The sequence below is a fragment of the Sciurus vulgaris genome (genome assembly GCF_902686455.1).
Source record: "Sciurus vulgaris genome assembly, chromosome: 2".
Lineage (NCBI taxonomy): Eukaryota > Metazoa > Chordata > Mammalia > Rodentia > Sciuridae > Sciurus > Sciurus vulgaris.
Window position 1 is genome coordinate 15,403,751 of NC_136462.1, and position 20,086 is coordinate 15,423,836.

Consider the following 20,086-nt stretch of genomic DNA (forward strand, 5'->3'; position numbering starts at 1 on the left):
CAGACGCACTGTGACAGTAATTCAGAGCTCTTGTCCCTGCCTAGACCATGGGCTCAGTTCACATTAGATACCTGAAAGGTTAAAATGCAATTGCTCATGAAAAATCAATTTTCTCTTTGTGCTTTTGAGTCTTTGGATGAGTTTCCTTGTAAAGAAAGGCAAAGGGGAGGGGCGGGAAGAGGGGTGGGTGGAGGAAGCCTTTGATTTGCCAAAGTGGACTCGGGGCCACAGAAGCAGGTGGACTTATCTGCAGCGCGAGGGGTCTCATCTGCGTGCAGGTGCATATGGCAGACCTGGCCATGCACTGGGGCTGTGTCTCATCAGAAAAGGAACCTCTCTCTCAATGCGGTGTTCGTATTTAGCCATGGCCTGAACTGGGTGGGCTCTTGGTCAGCATTTCTTGTTCTCCATTAGGCTTGAGCTCCTTAAAGGCTGCAACTCAGTGACAGAGCATGCTGGCGCTTCCCCAGCACGCGCGAGGCACTGGGTTTGCTTCTCAGCACCACATGTAAATAAATGAATTAATTTAAAGGTCCATCAACAAATTAAAAAAAAAAAATTGAAAAAAAGCAAAGGCTTGTCCTGCAATCCCCTGGGCGCGTGCGCGCACACACACACACACAGAGTTTAGAGCACTGAGTCTGGAGTCCGACCATCTGGATTTATATCTTAGCCCCATCACTTACCCAAGGATCCCTAGGGATCACAGGGATACGGGGGAATTTGAACCCAAGCAGTCTGGGATCACCATGCTAATTATTGAACCTCTTGGTGCACTTCCTTCTCTTCATCTGTAAAACAGCATAATGAAAGCACTGTCCCCACAGAACTTCTGAGAAGGTTAAATGACTCGGGCGGGTGTAAGGCCGAGGTACTTGGGCTGGAAGGTCAGCCCCGCCCCTTGCAGTGCTGGAGACCGGCCCACAGCCTCAGGCCAGCTCGGCCACCCGGTTCCTCCTCAGCACAGGAGTTGGCTCCGGCACAGCAGGCACTCTCAGTGCTCTCGTGACTTGGGAAGACTTGTCCAGGCAGACCCTTGCTTCCCACATCTAGAACAGCGTTTCTGCTTGCATTTGGCAGGAGCCAGTTCTCACTAGTAGGGCACATCCCACGTTACAGTAATCACACTGTCCACCCGACTGGCTCTGCTCACAGCCCTGGGAGTAGCAGGCCCTGCAGAGAGGAGGGCTGGTCACTGAGTCCTGGGCCCCACTTCTGATTTCCAACTGGAGCAGAAGGGCCAGGGCTGTGCTGGGTGTGGATTCTGGCTCTTTGACCAGGGCCCAGTAGCTCCCACTGCCTAGCAGGGACAGCTCCCATGTCCAGCTGCTGGGAGCCCTTCCTTTCACAGTCTGCAGGTAGCCTGCTTGCTGGACTACGTGCTCACCTCCCCAGCAGAACACATACTTCAGGAGGGCTCCTCTTCTACCTTCTGGTGTTTGTTGACTATTTGGAAAGAAAGGAGACAGGCGGGCAGGCAGGGAGGAGAATCACCTCCCTCCAGCACCCAGGCACCTGTCCACTCCTTCCTCTAACACCAGTTCCAGGAAACCTGCCCCGGTTCTCCAGCCCAGCAGAGTGGTAGTCTCACCCTCTGTGCTTCTGTGTGGCTCCAAATCCCTCAGCAACAGCCTGAATTTCTCCAGGTATTAAACCTTTCTCTCCCCACGGTCTTAATATATTTTTCTCTAGTTGTTGGGAGTCAAGAACAACAAACATGTAAGAGACAAAACTATTCAAAAATGGGACTGCGCCACCTTTGGGTTAGACCCCTGCCTCTCTGGCCCCAGGCCTGGCCCACTACTGGTCGTGTTCACAGGTCAAGGCCTGGGTCATATCACAAATACTTCCTTTTGGGAACTGACTTGGCCTACTTTTCTTTGTCTCTATCAAGGACAAATGATAAACATAGCCTCTGCTCTCCTCATCTTTCCTAATAGACCGTGGCTGGGAGGGCTTGTTAGTAGGGATACTCCCCACAGTCTACCCATGATCCCTGGGGGCCAAGTCTTGTCAACACAGAGGGACCCCTTGCAGTCCAGCCTTTGTGCTTAAGTTGACAGTCACTTTGGACTACTGATGGTCTGCACTAGCTGTGGTCACCTCATTTCTGACCTTATTTCAGCTCCATCCCAAACCAGTAGCAGGATTTTCCAAGTTAGGGGGCCATGGCAATCATCTGATTCTTTGCAGAAATAAATGCCAACTCTTGTCCTGGGTTCTGCAGAGTCTGACTACTAGGGCAGGGACAATGTCACAGGTTGGTAAAGGCCAGCACAGGTACAGCAGAGTGTTCACTCAGGGCGAGTTTTGATTCGATCAATTTTGTGGTTAACTGAGAATCACAAGAGATAGTAGGTACCCATGTGCAGTTATCAAAGTACATCAAAATGTCCTCATCTCACAAATTCTGCCATGTTATATTTAAAATTATCTTCAGGGTCCAGATGGCATTTCAGATGCTTGAGGTACAAGATGAGCACAGATTATTTTGAAATGGCAGTGAAGGAAGTACCTGGTTATATGAGATTTCTCACTGCTTAAATTCCAGAAAGTGTATTTTTACATTAAGTTGTATGTAGAATAAACTCTGTTTTTCCCAGAATCCAAACATTCATGTTTATGCAACATGAAAAAGCAACCATTAACCCAGAGTCAACGTGTTCAATTGGAAAGATGCCCCGAGATGCAATGGTCAGGGCTGGAAGGACCAGTATGGAGAAAGGGGGTGTCCTGCACGGGAGGCATAGAGCACCACGGTGAGGAGCGTGGACTCACCTCTGGCCTCTGCCACCTACAGAGAGTGACCTTGGACATGGTATTTGACCTCCCCTGGGCCTCAGTCTCCTCATCTGTTAAGTGGGATAATAACACCCCACAGGGCTCTGGTTAGATTAAGGGAAATGTAGTGCATGATGTACCCTCTGCTCCTCCTTCTCCTTGTTTCACACCCTCTATTAGTCAGGGTTCCCCAGAAATGTAAACCAGTAGGACACACACACGGACACACACACACACACACATACACACACAGCACATAGAGTTTTCCCTTGGTATCCATGGGGGATTGGTTCTAGGACCTTACCAGAATCCAAGGACGCTCAGATGGCTCATTATTTGCATATAACCTACAAGCTTCTCCCATATACTTTAAATCACCCCTAGATTACTTATAATGCCCAACATAGTATGCGATTATCAAAGTACATCAAATGTACATTTACGTGTACATAGTTGTTATGCTGCACTGTTTAGGGAATAATAACAAGAAAAAAGTCTGTGCATGTTCAGTGGAGATGCAAATGTTTTCTTTGGAACATTTTTGACCCCCAGTTATTGAATCCTAGATGCAGGTATGGAGGCCTCCTGCTCCCTCCACTGGGGGGCGGTGACATGCAGGACCAGCTGTGAACATAGTGAGGGGACTTATAGGGGAATCAGCTCACTTAATGCTGGAGGCTGAAGGTCCCATGGCAGACTTGTGCCAGCTGTAGATGCTGGGGAGCTGGTAGTGAGGCTCAGGTCGAGTCCAAGGGCCTCAAAACCCAGGAATGCAGAGGGTTTGACTCCGTCTGAGGCAGAAGCGGGGCTGCTGGTGTAAGTGCCAGAGTCCCAGGATCAGATAGGTGAGTTCTGGTGTCCAGGATGGGCGGAGTGCAGGCAGCTGCAGGAGAAAGCCACGAACTCGCCTTTCCTCGGCTGATTGTTCTATCTGGACTCCCAGCCTACTGGAGGGCACCCACCACGTTGGTGGCAGAGCTTCCCGACTCAGTCCATGGACCCACACACCCGTCTCCTCCAGAAGCACCCAGACGGCGCCAGGAACAAATATTTTTATAGATTTCAACCAGTTTTCTAAGAAACCCCTGATTCAGTTAAGCTGACACCTAATATGAAGCATGGCAGACACCCCCCAGGTGCCTCTCCCAGTCCCTTGAAATATTTTTCACACAGTCGTCACCTTCTACTGTCCCAGCTCTGGGTGGCTTCAGTATTCCTGGGGAGTAGGTGTTCCTGCAAAGCCCTGGGAAGGCCTCTCTCTCAGTGCTTGGCTCTCCTTCCACACACTCCACTGCTTCTTCCATTTGGTCTCCAGGACCCAAGCCTCCTCTGGTTTTCTTCCAACTCCTTGTCTTCCCTCCTCAGTCTCCTCTGCCAGCTCTCCTTCATCTCTCTGCCTTTTAAGGATGGGGGTACCTGGGCCCCTAACCCCCAGCCCTGAAGCTTCATTCCCTTGACGATTTTATCCAATATCACAATTTTAAATGCCACCCACAGGCTGATGTCTTTCAGAGTCTCTCTCTACTGCGATCTCTCCCCTGCCCTCCTGACTTGTTTGTCCAGCTGCCCGTCTTACTTTTCCACTCAGACATGTAATAATGATGCCCCAGATGAACAGGTCCAAAATGGAGCTCCCGACTTCCCGCTCCAACCTGCTCTTCCCTAATTCCATAACTAGGAAACTTCTCCTGCCAGTTGCTCAGGTCCCACATTGTCATCTTGGCATTCTGTCTTTCTCAGATTCAATCCATCGAGAAATTCTGCGTGTGCTACCTTCCACAAAAAATGCAGAGCCTGACCCTTGCTGTTCACCTGCTACCACCCTGGCCCAGGATGGCCTGTCTTCCTTGGAGTCTTGTGGTGCGGTGGCCTCCTGACCAGTCTCCCTGCTGCTCTCCTTGCCCTTCTGAAAAGAGTTGGAGCACACACTCCTCAGTCCCAAACCCAAACCCTCGGGACCCTCATACACCTGGCATGAAAGCCAAAGTCCTCAGGGAGCCCCCGAAGCTGCCCAACGTCCTCCTCCCTGGTTCCACCTCGAACCTGTCTGACTCTGTCCACTGTTCACTCCCTCTACTGCAGCCTCGATGACTTCCTGCTGTTCTGCTCCGTCCTCGGCCCTGCGCCTCTCCTTTCCTCTGCCTCCTCCTGGAGAGCGCAAGGCTCACCCCTCCGCCTCTTGGGATGCTGGCTAAACGCCACCTTCTTACCAGGCCCCCAGTTATCCTACCAAAAGCCGCAAAACGTTCCCCAGAACGCCTGCTCCTCTTCCCCACCTTGCTGTTACGTTGTATAGCACATGTCACTGGGTCCTGTGCTATGTTGAGAGTATTTATTTATTTATTACCTCTCCCCACTAGAACATAGGACAGGGATTTCCGCCTGTCCTGTTTACTGATCTCCCCATGTCCACCGTGGTGCTTGAAACGTAGTCGGGGCTCAGTAAATGTTGTCAGGCTGTGCAGTACCCAGCCTGAAAACTGCAATGCTTCCAGAACAGCTCCCACGTGGAAAGGCTTGGATAACTAAATTAATAGAGTTAGCCAGTGTTCAAGGGAAAATAACGCGATTACCTAAGACAGTGAGTGGTCTTTGAACATTCTCATCTAGAAGCAACCGGTTATGTAGATGAGTCTGGTCGTCTACACTCTCGGGCTCCAGACTCCTTTCCAACTGCTCCTTGGTTCATTTCAATTTGGCTTCTGCCTCCGTGGCTTTTGGAATGGCCAGAGCTGATGGCGACTTCTGGTCAGCACCATCGTGTGTGTCCCGCAGTGACTCTAGGCTGACTTGCTGCCTCTTCACCAAAACGCTCCCCTTGGCTTTCAGGGAATGGCACGGGCATCCCCGTCGTCTCTGATCACCTCTTCCTTCAGCCCTCCCTCGCCACCCAGCCTGGTCCTCTTTGTGGCCTTCTCTTCCTGGATGGCTGCTGCTTCTTGCATGAATCCAGTCCTCTGCCGCTTCTCAGCGCAAACAAGAAAACCACACCCCCTGTTTCCACCCGCTTCTGTCCTCTTCTGCACCACCCATGAGGTTCCTCCGCCTGCGCCTACCCTCTCATCTCCTGAGCGCCCCTGCTCCATTAATCATCTCCTCCTCCTCCTAAATCTTCTGATCTCCTCTGGATCCATCCCATCAGCATTTAAGCACTTCCGGTGTCTTCCCTTCTCTACTCTTTCTCTTCCACTTTCCTGCCGAGGGTCTTCGAAGCTGAGCCAAGCAGCCGTCTCCACTTAACGTCTCTCCGGTTCACTGCTCTGGAACCTCTGAAGTGTGTCATTAGCTTCCCGCCTCTCCAGAAAACTGTTCTAGGAGGTTCCCAAAACATCTCGTCAGGAAAGCTAGCAGATAATCAGAAACCTCGTCTTCCTTGGCCTCTCTGCAGCCTTGGTCACTGCTGACCACTGGAAATTGAAACTCTCTGTAGCCTTAGTTCCCACAATGCCTCACTCCTCTGGCTTCCCACTGGCCTTCGGTGGGTCCTGGTTCTAACAGTTTCCTCTTCTTTAACCCCTTCGATGTCACCGTTGAAGACAGGTCTGCGTTCTGTCTTCCTCCATTTCCAACACTTGCTGACAGAGCTGACACACCCTCGTAGCTTTCATTCATATCTTCATCCTGATGTTACCCAGATTTCCCCAGAAAGCTCCAAACCTGCCCAAGTAACTGCATTCCAGACATTTCCATGTCCATGTTCCATCAACACCTCAAACTCAACTTGCTCCAGTCTGAAATCGTCTCCCTTGACCTCCACGCCTTCCCCTTGCATTCGGGTGTAGGGTGTTATATTAAGCCAGGTCAGAGCCCCGGGGTTAGCCTGACTGCTCCACCTTCCCTCACACCCGACGCCTGGTCCATCTCATGTCCCAGTGATTCCAGCCCTGGGATATTTCCCCAGTCCATCACTGTCATGTCCGCAGCCCAGGCCATCCTCAATCTTATGTAGGTACCACTGGTCTTGCTCTCTCATACCCATGTTCCATAATGCGGCTGGAGCCTTCTGAAATGCAGTACTGATCAAATCCTATTCCTCTCTCAAGCCCCAGCGTCCTCAGGACAAAGCCCAGATTCTTCCACATGACCTGGCTCCTCTCTGCCTCTCTAATCTCTTCTCTTGCTGTTTTAGTTAGTTTTTTTCCACCACTGTGACAGCAAGACCTGTCAAGAATAACTGTAGAGGAGGAAGAGTTTATTTGGGGGCTCACGGTTTAAGAGGTCTTAGTCCACAGACAGCCGGCTCCATTCCTCAGGGCTGGAGGTGAGGCTGAACATCATGGCAGAAGAGTGTGGCAGAGAAAAGCAGCTCACGTGATGATCAGGAAGCAGAGAGAAACTCCACTCAGCAGATACAAAATATACACCTCAAAGGCAGGGGGCCCTGTGACCCCTCCTCCAGCCACACCCGACCCGCCTTCAGTCACCACTCAGTCCTGATCAGGCGGTCAATTCACAGATTGGTTTCAGGCTCTCATAATCCAATCATTTGTTTCCTTCTTGCGTTGTGCCACACAGGAGCTTTTTGGAGACACCTCACATCCAAACCGTAACACTTGCTATGTCCTTGAAATAGTTTGAATGTGAACTCCAGAGTTCGTGTGTTGGACGCTTGGTCCCCAATGCAGTGGTACTGAAGCTTGGGACCCTTGAGGAGCGATCAGGCCCTGAGGGCTCTTCCCTCATGAATGGACTCTCTCCCTGTCCCTTCCGCCTTCTGCCATGAGGTAACACAGCACAGAGGCCCTCACCAGATGGCCTCAACCTTTGACTTTCTTCTGCTAAACAATTCTCACGATTCTCCAGAATCGTGAGAAATAAAGGTTTTTTTGTTTGTGAATTACCCAGTCTCTGATATTCTGTTATAGTAGCATAAAACAAACTAAGACCTCCCCTCTCACCCTCTTTAGCCCACCCTGTGATCCCAGACATGCCACGTTCTCTCCAACTTCTTGACCTTAGCCTGAGACGCACTTTCACTTAGGTACTCCTCCCCTGGGATGCGTAGTTTCTACCATGCATTTCAAGTCCTGGTCCATGTGATGGGCTGACAGATCTGGCTCCGTAAGAATGTTCTATAGGCCAGACTCTAAGGGAAAGGACTAAACAGACTCCATTTTGCTCTGAGACCCCATGTTATGTAGGAAAAATCTTCTCCCATGGGAACACCCCGCCTCTGTACCTATCATGTTACTTAGTGTGACATGTTCAGCAATACAAAATGAAAATTCTTATGTGATGAAAAATTGCTCTCTTTTGACTTCTATTGCTCCTAAACAATGCACCATGTGAACAGTGATTGTGTGGATGTTAGTACCTATTCTTTAGTTTGTTCCTAGGTAGGGTCGTTTTGACCCACTTCTCCCTCTGTCGATGATCTCGTGATGTTAGTTTGTAATTTAGAATCATAGCAACAGACACTTATGACTGATGTGATTTTTGGTATAAGAACCCCTACAACCCTGTGGTTGGGGCTGTTCTCCCAATAGCCATTTTTGGGGGCATCGTGTGAGACAGTCAGCCAGCCGGCTTAATAAAGACTCTCGAATTTGACCCTCTCAGTGGTGATCGTTCTGTTCTTAAGTTGTGCCCCAAACAGTCCAGACATCGTGATTCCAGGATAGCTGCCCTGGGTCGTGTGCTCCTTCTGTGAGCTCCTGTGTCTGCCCACGTGAGTGGCATTGTATTAACTTTTCGTTGATGTGACAAAAATACCCAACAAAAACAACTTTGGTTCCCTGTTTCAGAGGTTCAGCCCATGCTTGGCCAACTCCAGGGCTCTGGGCCTTAGGGGAGCAAACAACATGGTGGAAGGGCACAGTAGAGGAGAGCTCATGTTGACACAGAGAGAGACAGACAGACAGATAGACACAGATATCAGGGTGCTGGAGACAAAATATAAACCTCAAAGGCATGCCCCCAGTGACCTACCTCCTCCAGCCGCACCCTTCCTTGGCTGTAGGTACCACCCAGTACACCAGTCCTTTCCCATTACGAATCCATCAGATGGATTAATCCACCCATCAGGTTACACCTCTCACGATCTCATCAGTTTGGGTCTGAACATTCCTGCCCTAGGTCCCATGAGCTTTCTGGGGCACCTCTTCTCCAAACCATAACCGGCACATTTGCTTCTCTTGGTAGCTGCAGCTCTGTATCATAATTGCCTGTTGACCGTCTGTCTCGCCTACAAGCAGCTAAGCAGCTGGAAGGTTGGGGGTTACTCCATCCCTGTTAGTCTCCAGGCCAAGCACCAAGCACCTGTTCTGCATGCACATGTGGGATGAAGTTAGAAGCCTCCATCATCTTTCATCCCCTCCCACCCCCTTGACTCCAAATTCCTTCTAAAACAATGCCTTGTGAATTCTTTCCCTCACCAGGGACCCACGGGTTTTAGTGCAGGCCCTTCAGGTGGCACTGTGTCCACCCGGATCACCCCACTCATCTCTTGGGAGGCATGGCCGAAAGCATCACTGTGTAGCGCTTTGACAGAATGTTTGCACTCAATGCAAGACGGCAGCCTCTGCAGCAGGGCACAGACTGTTACCCACCGTCTGTGCATCTCTAGCATCCGGAAGGTAGAGCAGCAGTTACTGCGGCAAGCGTGACCCGTGGCTGATGGAGTGCACCCTTTCACAAGACTCCTATCAGCTCCCTGTGGCTCATCGGATAAAATCCAAATTTCTCAGCAGGGCATTCCCAAATCCAGCCAGCCCAGGCCTTCCCCGTCACTTCCTGCTCCTTCCCACCAGGCAGCAGAGCTTCTGCCGTCTCCATGTCACATGTCACTCTGTATCTCTGAAAGGCCACCATGTCCCTCTTCTTGCCCTTTGAGACGCACTCTGTGGAGCCCCGCTCAGCTGCTCCTGACCGTTACTTCTCCCTTCCTGATTACAGCGGCATTCATCAGCCAAGTGAGCTGGCCATTTACAGGTCATCCCCACCTCCTGGACATGGTGGCCTTCAAAGTCCTTGGACACAGAGAGAAAATCTCACTCATGGCAGCCTTGTGATGTAGCCTGCAAAGGGTGCCCTAGAGAGGGCCCCTGACGGAAAGATTTGTGTTTTATGGGATTAATGGTGTGGTACTTAAATGAGAATGGAAGGCACGTCCATAACAGAGAACAAGAGAGAGTAAGAGCTGCAGAAGCGACTGGAAAGCTCCGACATACGAGTGGTGAAGATCACGTCTCCGCCGGGGGAGCAGGGAAGGCTTGTTCATTCTGTGAGGCTGGGGAGATTAGATATTTTTTAAAAGAATCAAATGAGAACTTAGCCTCATAGCACATAATTAATTAAAATCACAGGTACCTTATATGCAAAAGCATCAAGCTCTAAAAATACTACAGATAATGAAACACGAGCATCTCACTGACAGGTGCAAGTCAAAATTCTTAAGTCAAAATAGAAGAAATCTCAGAGGAAAATAGAAAAATAGCTCTAACTACATATCAATTTTAAAATCTCTTATACTTTAAGAACAGGCAAAGGACCATGTACGAAACCTAAGAAAAGACATCTGCCACAAGTAAGAGTGTCAATATCTCTCAAATATTAAGTGTATATAAATGGGTAAGAAAAACATGAGTGGTTCAGAATACAGCGAAGGATGCCCACGTGCTTCCTGAAAGGGAAACAGAGCAAGATGGCGGCCCAGGCCCTGGTGTGACTCCCCCTACAACAGTTATTTCACTGGCATGTTTGAGGCAGAGCGCTGGAGCGCCGGGGGACATGGCAGAGACGCTGCTGAGCACACAGATACACGATGTCCTTACCAGGAGGGAACTGAGCACACAGCACCTGCTGTCCAGCGGCCTAGCCACCAGGTGGCCTTACCCGCTACTCCCGGCCCTAGGAAGCCCCTGCCCTGAGCACCTCCAACATGGGCCTCTCGGGGAAGTAGCTAGGCAGGCACCCGGTCTTGACCTCAGCAAGCAGCAAGCAGCCCTGTAGAACTCCCTAGCAATCAGGCCCACCCGCCTACCCATGACCCTGGAAGCAGCTGGGCATCCTTTCTTAAACTTGAGGCCCTAAGACACTGGGAAACAGCCCGGTACCCCTCCCAGACCCCGGGAAGCAGCTGAGAAGGTTGCCCGGAGCTGCTAGGAACAGCCCGGTCCACCTGCCCTCAGACCCAGAAGGCAGCGCTCAGAGTTCATGTGAGGTCACCCCAGCAATCCTCAGATGGTGACAGGTACCCTGTCCATGAGCAGCACTGAGAACCCAGAAATAAATGCTCCTAGCTGGAGCCAGCTGATTCTCAACAAAGGCAGCAAGAACACAGGAGAAGGCAAGTCTTCCGTGAACGGCGCTGGCAGCACTGGATACCCATGTGCAGAAGAAAGACTCGAGGCCCTCTGACCCCAAGCCAAAGTCAACTCAGAATGAATCCGAGACTTAAATGTAGGAACCCCAACTCTGCTACTATCAGCAGAAAACACAACAAAACACTTTATGACATTGGTCTAAGCAAGATTTTTTGGAGGTGTGACCCCCAAAAGCACAGATGACAAAAGCAAAAATTGACAAATGGGATTCCATCCAACAAAAACACCTCTATACAGCAAAGGGAACCGATGACAGAGCGAAAGACAACCTACAGAATGGGAGAAGACATTTATAAACTACACCTGGCAAGGGCTAATTTCCATAATACATAATGAACTCCAACAATTCAAAGCAGAAAAAAATAAGCAAATGAAAAGTAAACAATTAAAAAAATAAGCAAATGACCTGAATAGATATTTCTCAAAAGAGGAGGCATAGATGACCAAGCATATGAAAAAATGCTCAGCATCACTAACCATCAGGAAAAGGCAAATCAAAACCACAGAGGGACATCTCACCCCAGTCAGAATGGTTGTTTTCAAAGACAAGAAGGGGAACTCCCAAACATTGCTGGTGGGAGTGCAAACGAGGAGAGCCGTTCTGGAAAACTGAATGGCGGGTCCCCAAAGAACCAGAACCGAATCCAGAACTCCCAGGGCACATGAAGCCCCAAGACAAAAAGCCCCGCGCCCGCGGGTTGACCGCAGCGCTGCTCCTAACAGCAAACCCCTGGACCAATCTGGACATCTGTCTGAGGATGAATGACAAGACCGAGTGGCGTTCAGACACAAAGGAAGATTACTCAGCCGCCGAGTGTCATCTGCAGCATCGTGGATGGACTGGAGGTCATTATGCTAACTGGGAAACGTCAGCCGCAGAAAGACAAGCAGTGTATATTCCCAATTATGCAGAGGCTAAAAAGTTGCTGTCATAGAAGTGAAATTAGAACAGTGGTTACCAGGGCCTGAAAAGGCTGTGGAGGAGGGGAGCTCGAGATGAGGGTGTAGCCGGCAGCTGGGTAGGAGGAGATAGCACACTAGGGTAACGAGGACGGTGCCAACGATTAATTGAAGGTTTCGAAATTGCTACTACAGAGGACGTTGAATGTTCTCATCACAAAGAAATGATCCATAGCTGAGATGACAGACCCTGATCTGATCATTACTCATTATATACATGTATTGAAATGCCACGTGACACCCAAGAAATGTATAATTATTATGTCAATTAAAAATAAAAAAGGAGCCGGGTGTGGTGGCACACTCCTTTAATCCCAGCAGTTTGGGAGGCTGAGGCAGGAGGATTGGAGTTCAACTAGCCTCAGCAACTTAGTGAGGCTCTAAGTGACTTAGTGAGACCCTGTCTCTAAATAAAAAATTTTAAAAAGGGGTAGGGATATGGCTCAGTGGTAAAGTGTCCCTGGGTTCAATCCCCAGTACCAAAAATAAAATAAATAAGTAAAGGAAACACAAATGTTAAGAAATATGAAACAATTAGTTTTCACTTAGTTACTAAAGAAATGTCAATTGAAACATTTTTTTCCCTAATTGGTGAAGATTTCATTTACTGTTGAGTCAGTCATTAATATATACTATTAAGTATTGATAAGTACTATATTCCTAGAAAACAACTGGGTATATATTAAGAGCCTCAAAAATAGTCATTCCCTAGGGCTGGGGTTGTAGCTCAGCAGCTTGTCTAGCATGCAGAGACACTGGGTTCGATTCTCAGCACCACATATAAATAAATAAAATAAAGGTCCATCAACAAATAAAAAATTTTTAAAAAATATAGTTATTCCCTTGGACTTTTGGAATCAGTTATGAGGAAATGAGAAAATCAAACAATGATTTTAAAATTTTGAAGGTTTGAAAATTTTAAAAGTATCCAGTGTAGGGGCTGGGGACATGGCTCAGTGTAGTGGCTTGCCTAGCACACATAGGCCCTGGTTTTGACTCCCAACACTGAACAAAAAAAAAGTCTAATGTAATATTATTCATAACAGGAAACAATAGCCATGTAAGCACCCAGACTGGGAGACTAGTAAAATAAGTTAGTCAACAGCCAGTTGACAATGGTCTAACAGGCAGCCAGTAACATGATTTTTTAAAAATTCTTTTTAAAAAATATCTTTTTTAGTTGTCAATGGGCCTTTATTTTATTTATTTATTTAAATGCAGTGCTGAGGATCCCACCCACTGGACAGGAAAGCGCTCTACCACTGAGCCACCACCTCAGCCCCCAGTCACATGGCAGCGATGGATAGTTTTTAACTATTTAAGAAAATGCCCCCCTTTTCTATCATTATAAGAATACACAGAGGCTCCATTATGTGCAAATGTAAAAAAAAAAAAAAAAAAAAGGATTATTATGATAAAATGTTAGGAGTTACTCAGGGTGACAGGTAGTGTTTTCTTCTTAGCACTGTCTGAAATTTCCCATAATTTCCACAACCAACAGAGAGATGGAGAGTCATTTACTTGAAAAGCTAAAATATATAACTGAAATATATAGCTGAAAAACTCCTGGGACTTCTGCTTCTGACCATGATGGAACGACAGGGACTGGGTCTACCCTGAACATCCAAAGCCACGAAGATTGGGAACAACAATCTGTAGTCGCTGGTCACCTCGCACACGCGTGGAAACCACCTCCCCATGGAGTCCCACTGCACAAGGAAGGGAGAAGCTGAAACGCTCCCCGCCCCCTGCAGGTGAGGTGGTGTAAGAACACCTGCAGGTGGCCCGCAAACCTTAAGCAACCGCTAAATCACAGGTTGAAGAGTTAGCAGACTCAAAAAGGAGGATAAAATGGAACCGTAAAAATGCTTGATTATTCCTGGAGAAGGTAAGGAAGGAAAAAAGGGAACAAGGAATAGAGAGGACAACTAGAAACAAATAGAATGGCAGATTTAAACATAATCATACCAGTGAAGATATTGAATACATCTTTAAACATCGAATTTGAAGGATATTGATTGCTAGTTTGGGGGGAAATAAAAAGAAATTGAGATCCAATTATATACTGTCTACCAGAAACCCACTTGAGGTATAAAGACATAAAGATTTTAGATATTGGGGTTGGGGAGATAGCTCAGTTGGTAGAGTGCTTGCCTTGTAAGCACAAGGCCCTGGGTTCGACCCCAGCACCCCTCTCCCCACCAAAAAAAAAAAAAAAAAAAAAAAGATTTTAGATATGAAAGTATGGGAAATGGGAAATAAAGATTGCAGTTTAACAGTAATCAGAAGAAAGCAGAAGTGATTATATTCATAAAAGCTAAAGCATTCGTTACAGCCAAATACATTGTGAAGGTAAAGAGGGTCATTTCTTTCTTTCTTTCTTTTTTATTTTTATTTTTGCTACCAGGGATTGATCCCAGGTGTACTTTACAACCGAGCTACCTCCCTACCACTTTTTATTTTTTATTTAGATACAGGATCTTGTTAAGTTGCTTAAGGTCTTGATAAATTGCTGAGGATGGCCTTGGACTTGCAATCCTCCTGCCTCAGCCTCCTGAGCCACTGGGAGTACAGGCATGTGCCACCATATCTGGAAAAGAGGGGTCTTGTTTCTATGGGGGCTTTCTATATTGGAGGGAGAGACAAATTCATCAAGAGGACATAAATATCCTAAATGTTTATGGACCTGATAACAGAGCTTCAAACCACAAACAGCAAAAATTGCTAGATCTGTACATAGAAATAGACAAATCTGCAATTATAGTTGAAGATTTCACAACCATATCTGAATAAATGACATGACAAGTAGACAGAAAATCTGCCAGATCCAGAAGACGTGAACAACACCGTCAATCAAGTAGGCCTGTCTGACATTTATAGCTTACCCATCCCACGGCAGCAAATGCACGGTCTCCTCAAGTGCAATGGCGCTTCAACCAGGAGAGGTTATTTTGCTAGCGGGGAAACAAGACTCCAGAGGACTGGAACAGGTCTACATTAGAAGACAACCAGAGAGAGCTGGATGGGGATCTCCGCTATGTGGAAAGGAAACAATGCACTTCTACATAACCCAGGCATAGAAGGACAAATAGAAACTGCAAAGTAGTTTGAGTGGAATGGAAATCAGTGCAACCTGTGAAAACTTCAAAGTCGTGACATGCACTTAAAACAGATTTCCGAAGGGAATTCCTCGTACTAAATGCTTCTCTCAGAAAAGAGGAACGTTCTCAGATCGACAGCTCTCTCCCTAAGAAGCTGGGGGAGGGCTGGCACGGAGTACCCACGAAGCTCAAAGGACGGAGAAGACAGAACTCAATGAAGAGCAGAGATTAAAAAAATATGTTAAAAGGGAAGGAAAAGAGAAAAGCATGGAGACCCCAGACTGGCTCTCTGAACGGGTCAGTAGAGTTGATAGTTGCATAGACAGGCCGACTAGGAAGAGAAGAAGGCAGACATAAGCCACCAATATCAGGAGTGACACAGGGGACGTGGCCACTGATCCTACTGAGGTCGAGGGGCCTGGGGGCCGCTGGCCGAGAGCGCCCGCCTCCCAGCACCGGCGCTGGGCCCCCGGGGCAGCAGACCAGGACCGCGGTCCAGCTCCTCGGCCACTCGTCGACCCGGTTCTCGTGTCTTTAGGGTGAAGTTTTGTAAGGGGCAGGGCGCCCGCCAGCCCCCGGCCTGGGGCCGGTGGTGGGACGACGCCTCCCTCTGGCCGTGGTCTGGGGGACGGTGGCTCCCTGCGGTGGAGGCAGCCTCTCCCTCCCGCCTGGTTCCAACGGGCCTGGGGAAGGTCAGCACTGGCCAAAGTGGCCAGAGGAAGGGTCGCCGCCCCAGGGAGAGAGGACGGGGACCTGCCACCTGCAGAAGTCGCTGGCCATTCGTGGCCAGTTCCCGTCCGAACCCCTGGCCCTCAGGCTGTGCCGGGCATGGTTGGTGGCCTGGACAGGGGCAGTGCCCAGCCCTCAGGCTCTCCCGGGCCACCATGGGGAGGGGTTTAGCGCTGGGTCAGCCCCGGCGCAGCTCGCTGGGCGGGAAGGGGCTCGGCTGGCCTGCGAGGGTCCAGAGGCCCCAGCTGGGGACCCAGCCCCCCGCAAGTCCCCGCGTGCCCTCCTCTGCGCGGCGTCCCGCACTGGAGCCTCCAACTCGAGCCTCCGAGGTCCCAGGGCTCGGCCGTGCGGGCGCAAGGCCCCTAATCTTGCCCCCGCGTCTGAGTTACGACTCCATCTCTCTCATGGTCATGTCCGTGGCTCCCGGAGACTGTGCGTCCTTCCTCCTGACATCTGGAATCTGATCCTGCCATCCACATGGCCACCCAGTAGGCCTGCTGCCCCTGGACCACTGTAGAATCCCTGCCAGGCCTCTCCGCCCAGCCCTTTCCCACCCACCACCTGCTCCGCCCAGCAGCCAGGCTAAAGCGTCAGGTCACTCTACATGACCAGCAGGATCCTCAGAGCACATGAGTTTGGTTTGTCCCTCCCTTAAAACCCTTCCATGGCATCGACTGCACAAAAGGAAGGTGCACCAGGTCTGCGCCCTGCTTCCAGGCCTGGTAGCTCTGAGTCTTACCTATCCCCAACCTCTATTTGTCACACTCTCTGTTGCTCCCTGTGCTATAGCTACCTGGGCTGCCACAGGGCCTTTGCATCTGCTCGTCTCTCTGCCAGAATGCTCTTGCCCAGCTCTTCACTCGCATGCTGACTGCAGACTCTTGAGCGTTGTCTCACCCTCTATCTCCAAGGCCAAGCAGGTTCCTGAGCTGTGCTGGTCCCCGTGTGACCACATCCTCAGATACCCCTGAGCCACACAGTACCTGATTAATGGAACCTGGCCCTGCGTGCCTGGCCACATCTTGCCACCTCCCCTGAAGCATCACCACTGCCTGCCTGTGTTTCTCTCTGCCCGCCACCCGACTCCTTTGCTTCTAGGATACAGAACAGAACACTATCCTGTAAGAAGCAGCCTCTTACTAGCAGTCAAAGGGATGCCACTAGCTGGTATAGAAATCTGTGCACAAATCAGAAAGAGGTTCCCCTTTAAGCAGAAAAGCCCCCAGTACAGGGTGTGGAGTACAGGGAGGCTGGGTTTTAGCTCTCACTTGCTTTTCAGTTGGGGACCCTTGTGCAGTGCACATATCACACAACTGTACATGGCATCTTCAGTTGCTTCAGTGATCCATATCAAGTCCCACAGGTTGGATTTTTAGCTTCCTTCTTATAGGCCTCTGTGGTCTGACATTTGACAGGAACCATGCCATAGACATAGAGAAGCCAAAAACAATCCCCAATCCCCACTTTAATAAGTCTCACTACCACCCAGGTCCCAAACTGTGTACCCAATGCTGGGCTAAACATCGGAAGTGCACTGACACGTTTGATCACCCACATAACATCAGCCCATTGTAAAGACAAAAAACAAATTACAGAAGCCAGTAGTTCTATAACCCCATTAGAAAATCAAAATCATAATGAATGTTTTATGTATATATAGAAAAAAAGTGGAGAATGAGATTTAAAAAAAATTTTAATAGTCATTATTTGGGGGAGTAGGATTTTACCCTTGATGTATTTCTGAGCTGTCCAATTTATTATTTGTATTTTACAATGAGTGCATATTATCACTTTTGTAAACAGAAAATAATAATAAAGTGATTTCCATTTTAGAAAAAATAGCTTGAGATTAAAAGCTGCAAATAAAAAGTTAAATGAATTGCTTTGAAACGCGGGAGCTTTCCTGGGCACTTGACTTCGTGTTCCCCGTTGGGGGAAATCACCCACGAAGGCGGGTCAGGGAAGGCGGCAGCGGCGAGGGCTGGGTGGCCAGCCCAGTCTCTGCCCCTTCGCGGGACGGAACCGCTCAGAGGCAGCACCGGACCTGCTGCATTAAACCCCTCTCCGGGCTCCCCGTGAACTCCATCTCTAATTATAAGAAGCTGCGGGATTTTTAAGTGCACAGCCATGTGTGCAAGCAGCTCATTACCAGGGCGACAAGCCACCGAGTGGGAAAATGAACTCTGACGTCTGCAGTTCTAACGGTGAACGCGCCGCTGGGAGTCCACGACACGGCTCCGTTTTTACGACTCATTTACTTCCTTCGGTCTTTAGAATAACTGCCCAACTAATGGGCTCCGTGCATTTGTTCTGGTGTGTGGGTTCTTAAAGCGAGAATGGAGCCTTGGCCACAGGTAGAAAAACTGGAAAAGGAAAAGGCCAAGGAGGTCAGAGTGGACCTCGTTACTAGCAGGAAGTGTAGGTGGGGTAAGGAGCCAGCAGACCCCGCTGGGCAAGGAGGAAGGAAAGCAGAGGCCGCCCGGTGAGCGAAGGTCGCCCCGGTGCCGTGTTTACCTTGGCTCTTTCCACCTGAGCCCGGCTTGGCAAGAACATGAGTCAGAGGAGCTCTGGGCGGCCGGGGCGACCGACGACGCACTGCGCGTACTTCTGCTGCCTGCTCTGCGACTCGGTGACCCGGCTTTGTTCTCCTCATTCCTCCCCTTATCGGACTTAGCCAGAGGAAGGCACCCGAGGGACGGAAGGAGTCCAGCTGGTGGCCGCCTCTCACCCTGAAGATGGCGGGGTCTGGGGGTGCCCGAGCTCAGCCGGGGCAGCCTCCCCTCTCTCCAGTCTCCCCCTCAGCTTCCCTCCACATCTGTTCCGGCCAGACACTGGGAACGAGGTGACAGTCTCCTCCTCCCCAGCAGCTCGAAAGAGGGCTGCAGAGACCCCCAGGGAGGGACATCTCACTATGGGAAGCTGTGTGGATTAGAATAACTGCCATTGCTGTTGGCGGTTTTATTTTCAGTGAGACCTTAGACAGGTCAGGTTCTGCTAAGATTTATTCCCGTGCTTAATTTCAATCGGAAGCTATGTCCCCGCTCTGGGAGATGCTTGCGTTATGCCTGCCCTGAGGACTCTCCTCGCTCGCCTGGCCTCAGGATCTGAGGGTCTCCCGATTGCCTGTCCCTGGACATTCCACCTCAGTCAGTAGCCATCTGCTCTCAGTAGCCTGTTCCCACTTAGATGTGACCATTATGGTACCCAAAGGACTTAAAATCAGCATACTGCAGTGACGCAGCCACAACAGTGTCTACATGGCTCAATTCACAACAGCTGAGCTGGAACCAACCTAGGTGCCCTTCAACAGATGAATGGATAAAGAAAATGTGGTACATGTACACAGTGGAATACTACTCAGCCTTAAAGAAGAATAAAATGATGGCATTTGCAGGTAAATGGATGGAGCTGGAGAAATATCATGCTAAGTGAAATAAGTCAACCCCCCAAAACCAAAGGCCAAATGTTTTCTCTGATACGTGGATGCTAATTCACAATAAGGGGGAGTGAAGGGAAGGGAGGCGGATGGGAATGGGAAAGACAGTGGACTGGGCTGGTCAGAGCTCTCCTGTGCTCACGCGTGCCACACCACGGGGAAACTCCCCATCATGTCCAACCGCAGGAACGGGAAGCTAGCCTCCACGTAAGTATGACGTGTCAAGATGCACGCCACTGTCACGTGTGGCTGCAAAGAACAAAGAGAATTTTTTTTTTTTTAAAGGCAGTGGCCACGCTGGGAGGAGGGGTCTGCAGAAGGGATCGGCGAGCAGCTTTCCACTCCAGCCACGTGGTCTTGCGGCCCGCAGGAGTGAGGCCGAGCCTCGCCTGTGCCGGCGCCTGGACGCTCCGCCGCAGGCCTCGCCCGCCCCTCCTGCCTCACCACATCCTGGTCGTCTTGACCGCCCTCCCTCCTGGCCATCCTCTTACTTCTGGGCACTGCCCTGCTGCCCCGGCCTTGCCTCGTCAGGCAGGTGCGTGGGTGGCCTGGGAGGAGCGCAAGTGGCCCTGTGTGCCCTGCTGCTCCTGGCGCCTGGGGGGCTCCCTTCGCGCATGCGCTCACCGCCCAGGGCAGAAGGCGACTTTTCGGCATCTTGGGCGGTCACCGTGAGGGCGGCCTCCGCTGAGAAGTCCTTCGGGCTCCCCGGGAGCCTCCCCAGCGCTCCGGGAGCCGGCCTGGCCCTGCGCTCCACC

At 50.0% G+C, this 20,086-nt stretch overlaps 1 protein-coding gene across 2 annotated transcripts in view; it reads right to left on the reverse strand.

The window, feature by feature from the left end:
• Positions 1–20,086, reverse strand: part of KCNK13 (potassium two pore domain channel subfamily K member 13) — an 81,627-nt gene that overhangs the window by 14,278 nt on the left and 47,263 nt on the right. The window contains exon 1 of one of the 2 annotated variants that reach the window (XM_079129292.1): positions 18,410–18,712. The exons of the other annotated variant lie outside the window; for it this stretch is intronic. Within the exon in view, the coding sequence (XP_078985418.1) occupies positions 18,410–18,548 (139 nt within the window). The 5' untranslated portion in view covers positions 18,549–18,712. Of the gene's footprint in view, positions 1–18,409; positions 18,713–20,086 lie in introns of those variants that run through there. 2 annotated transcript variants of the gene reach the window in all.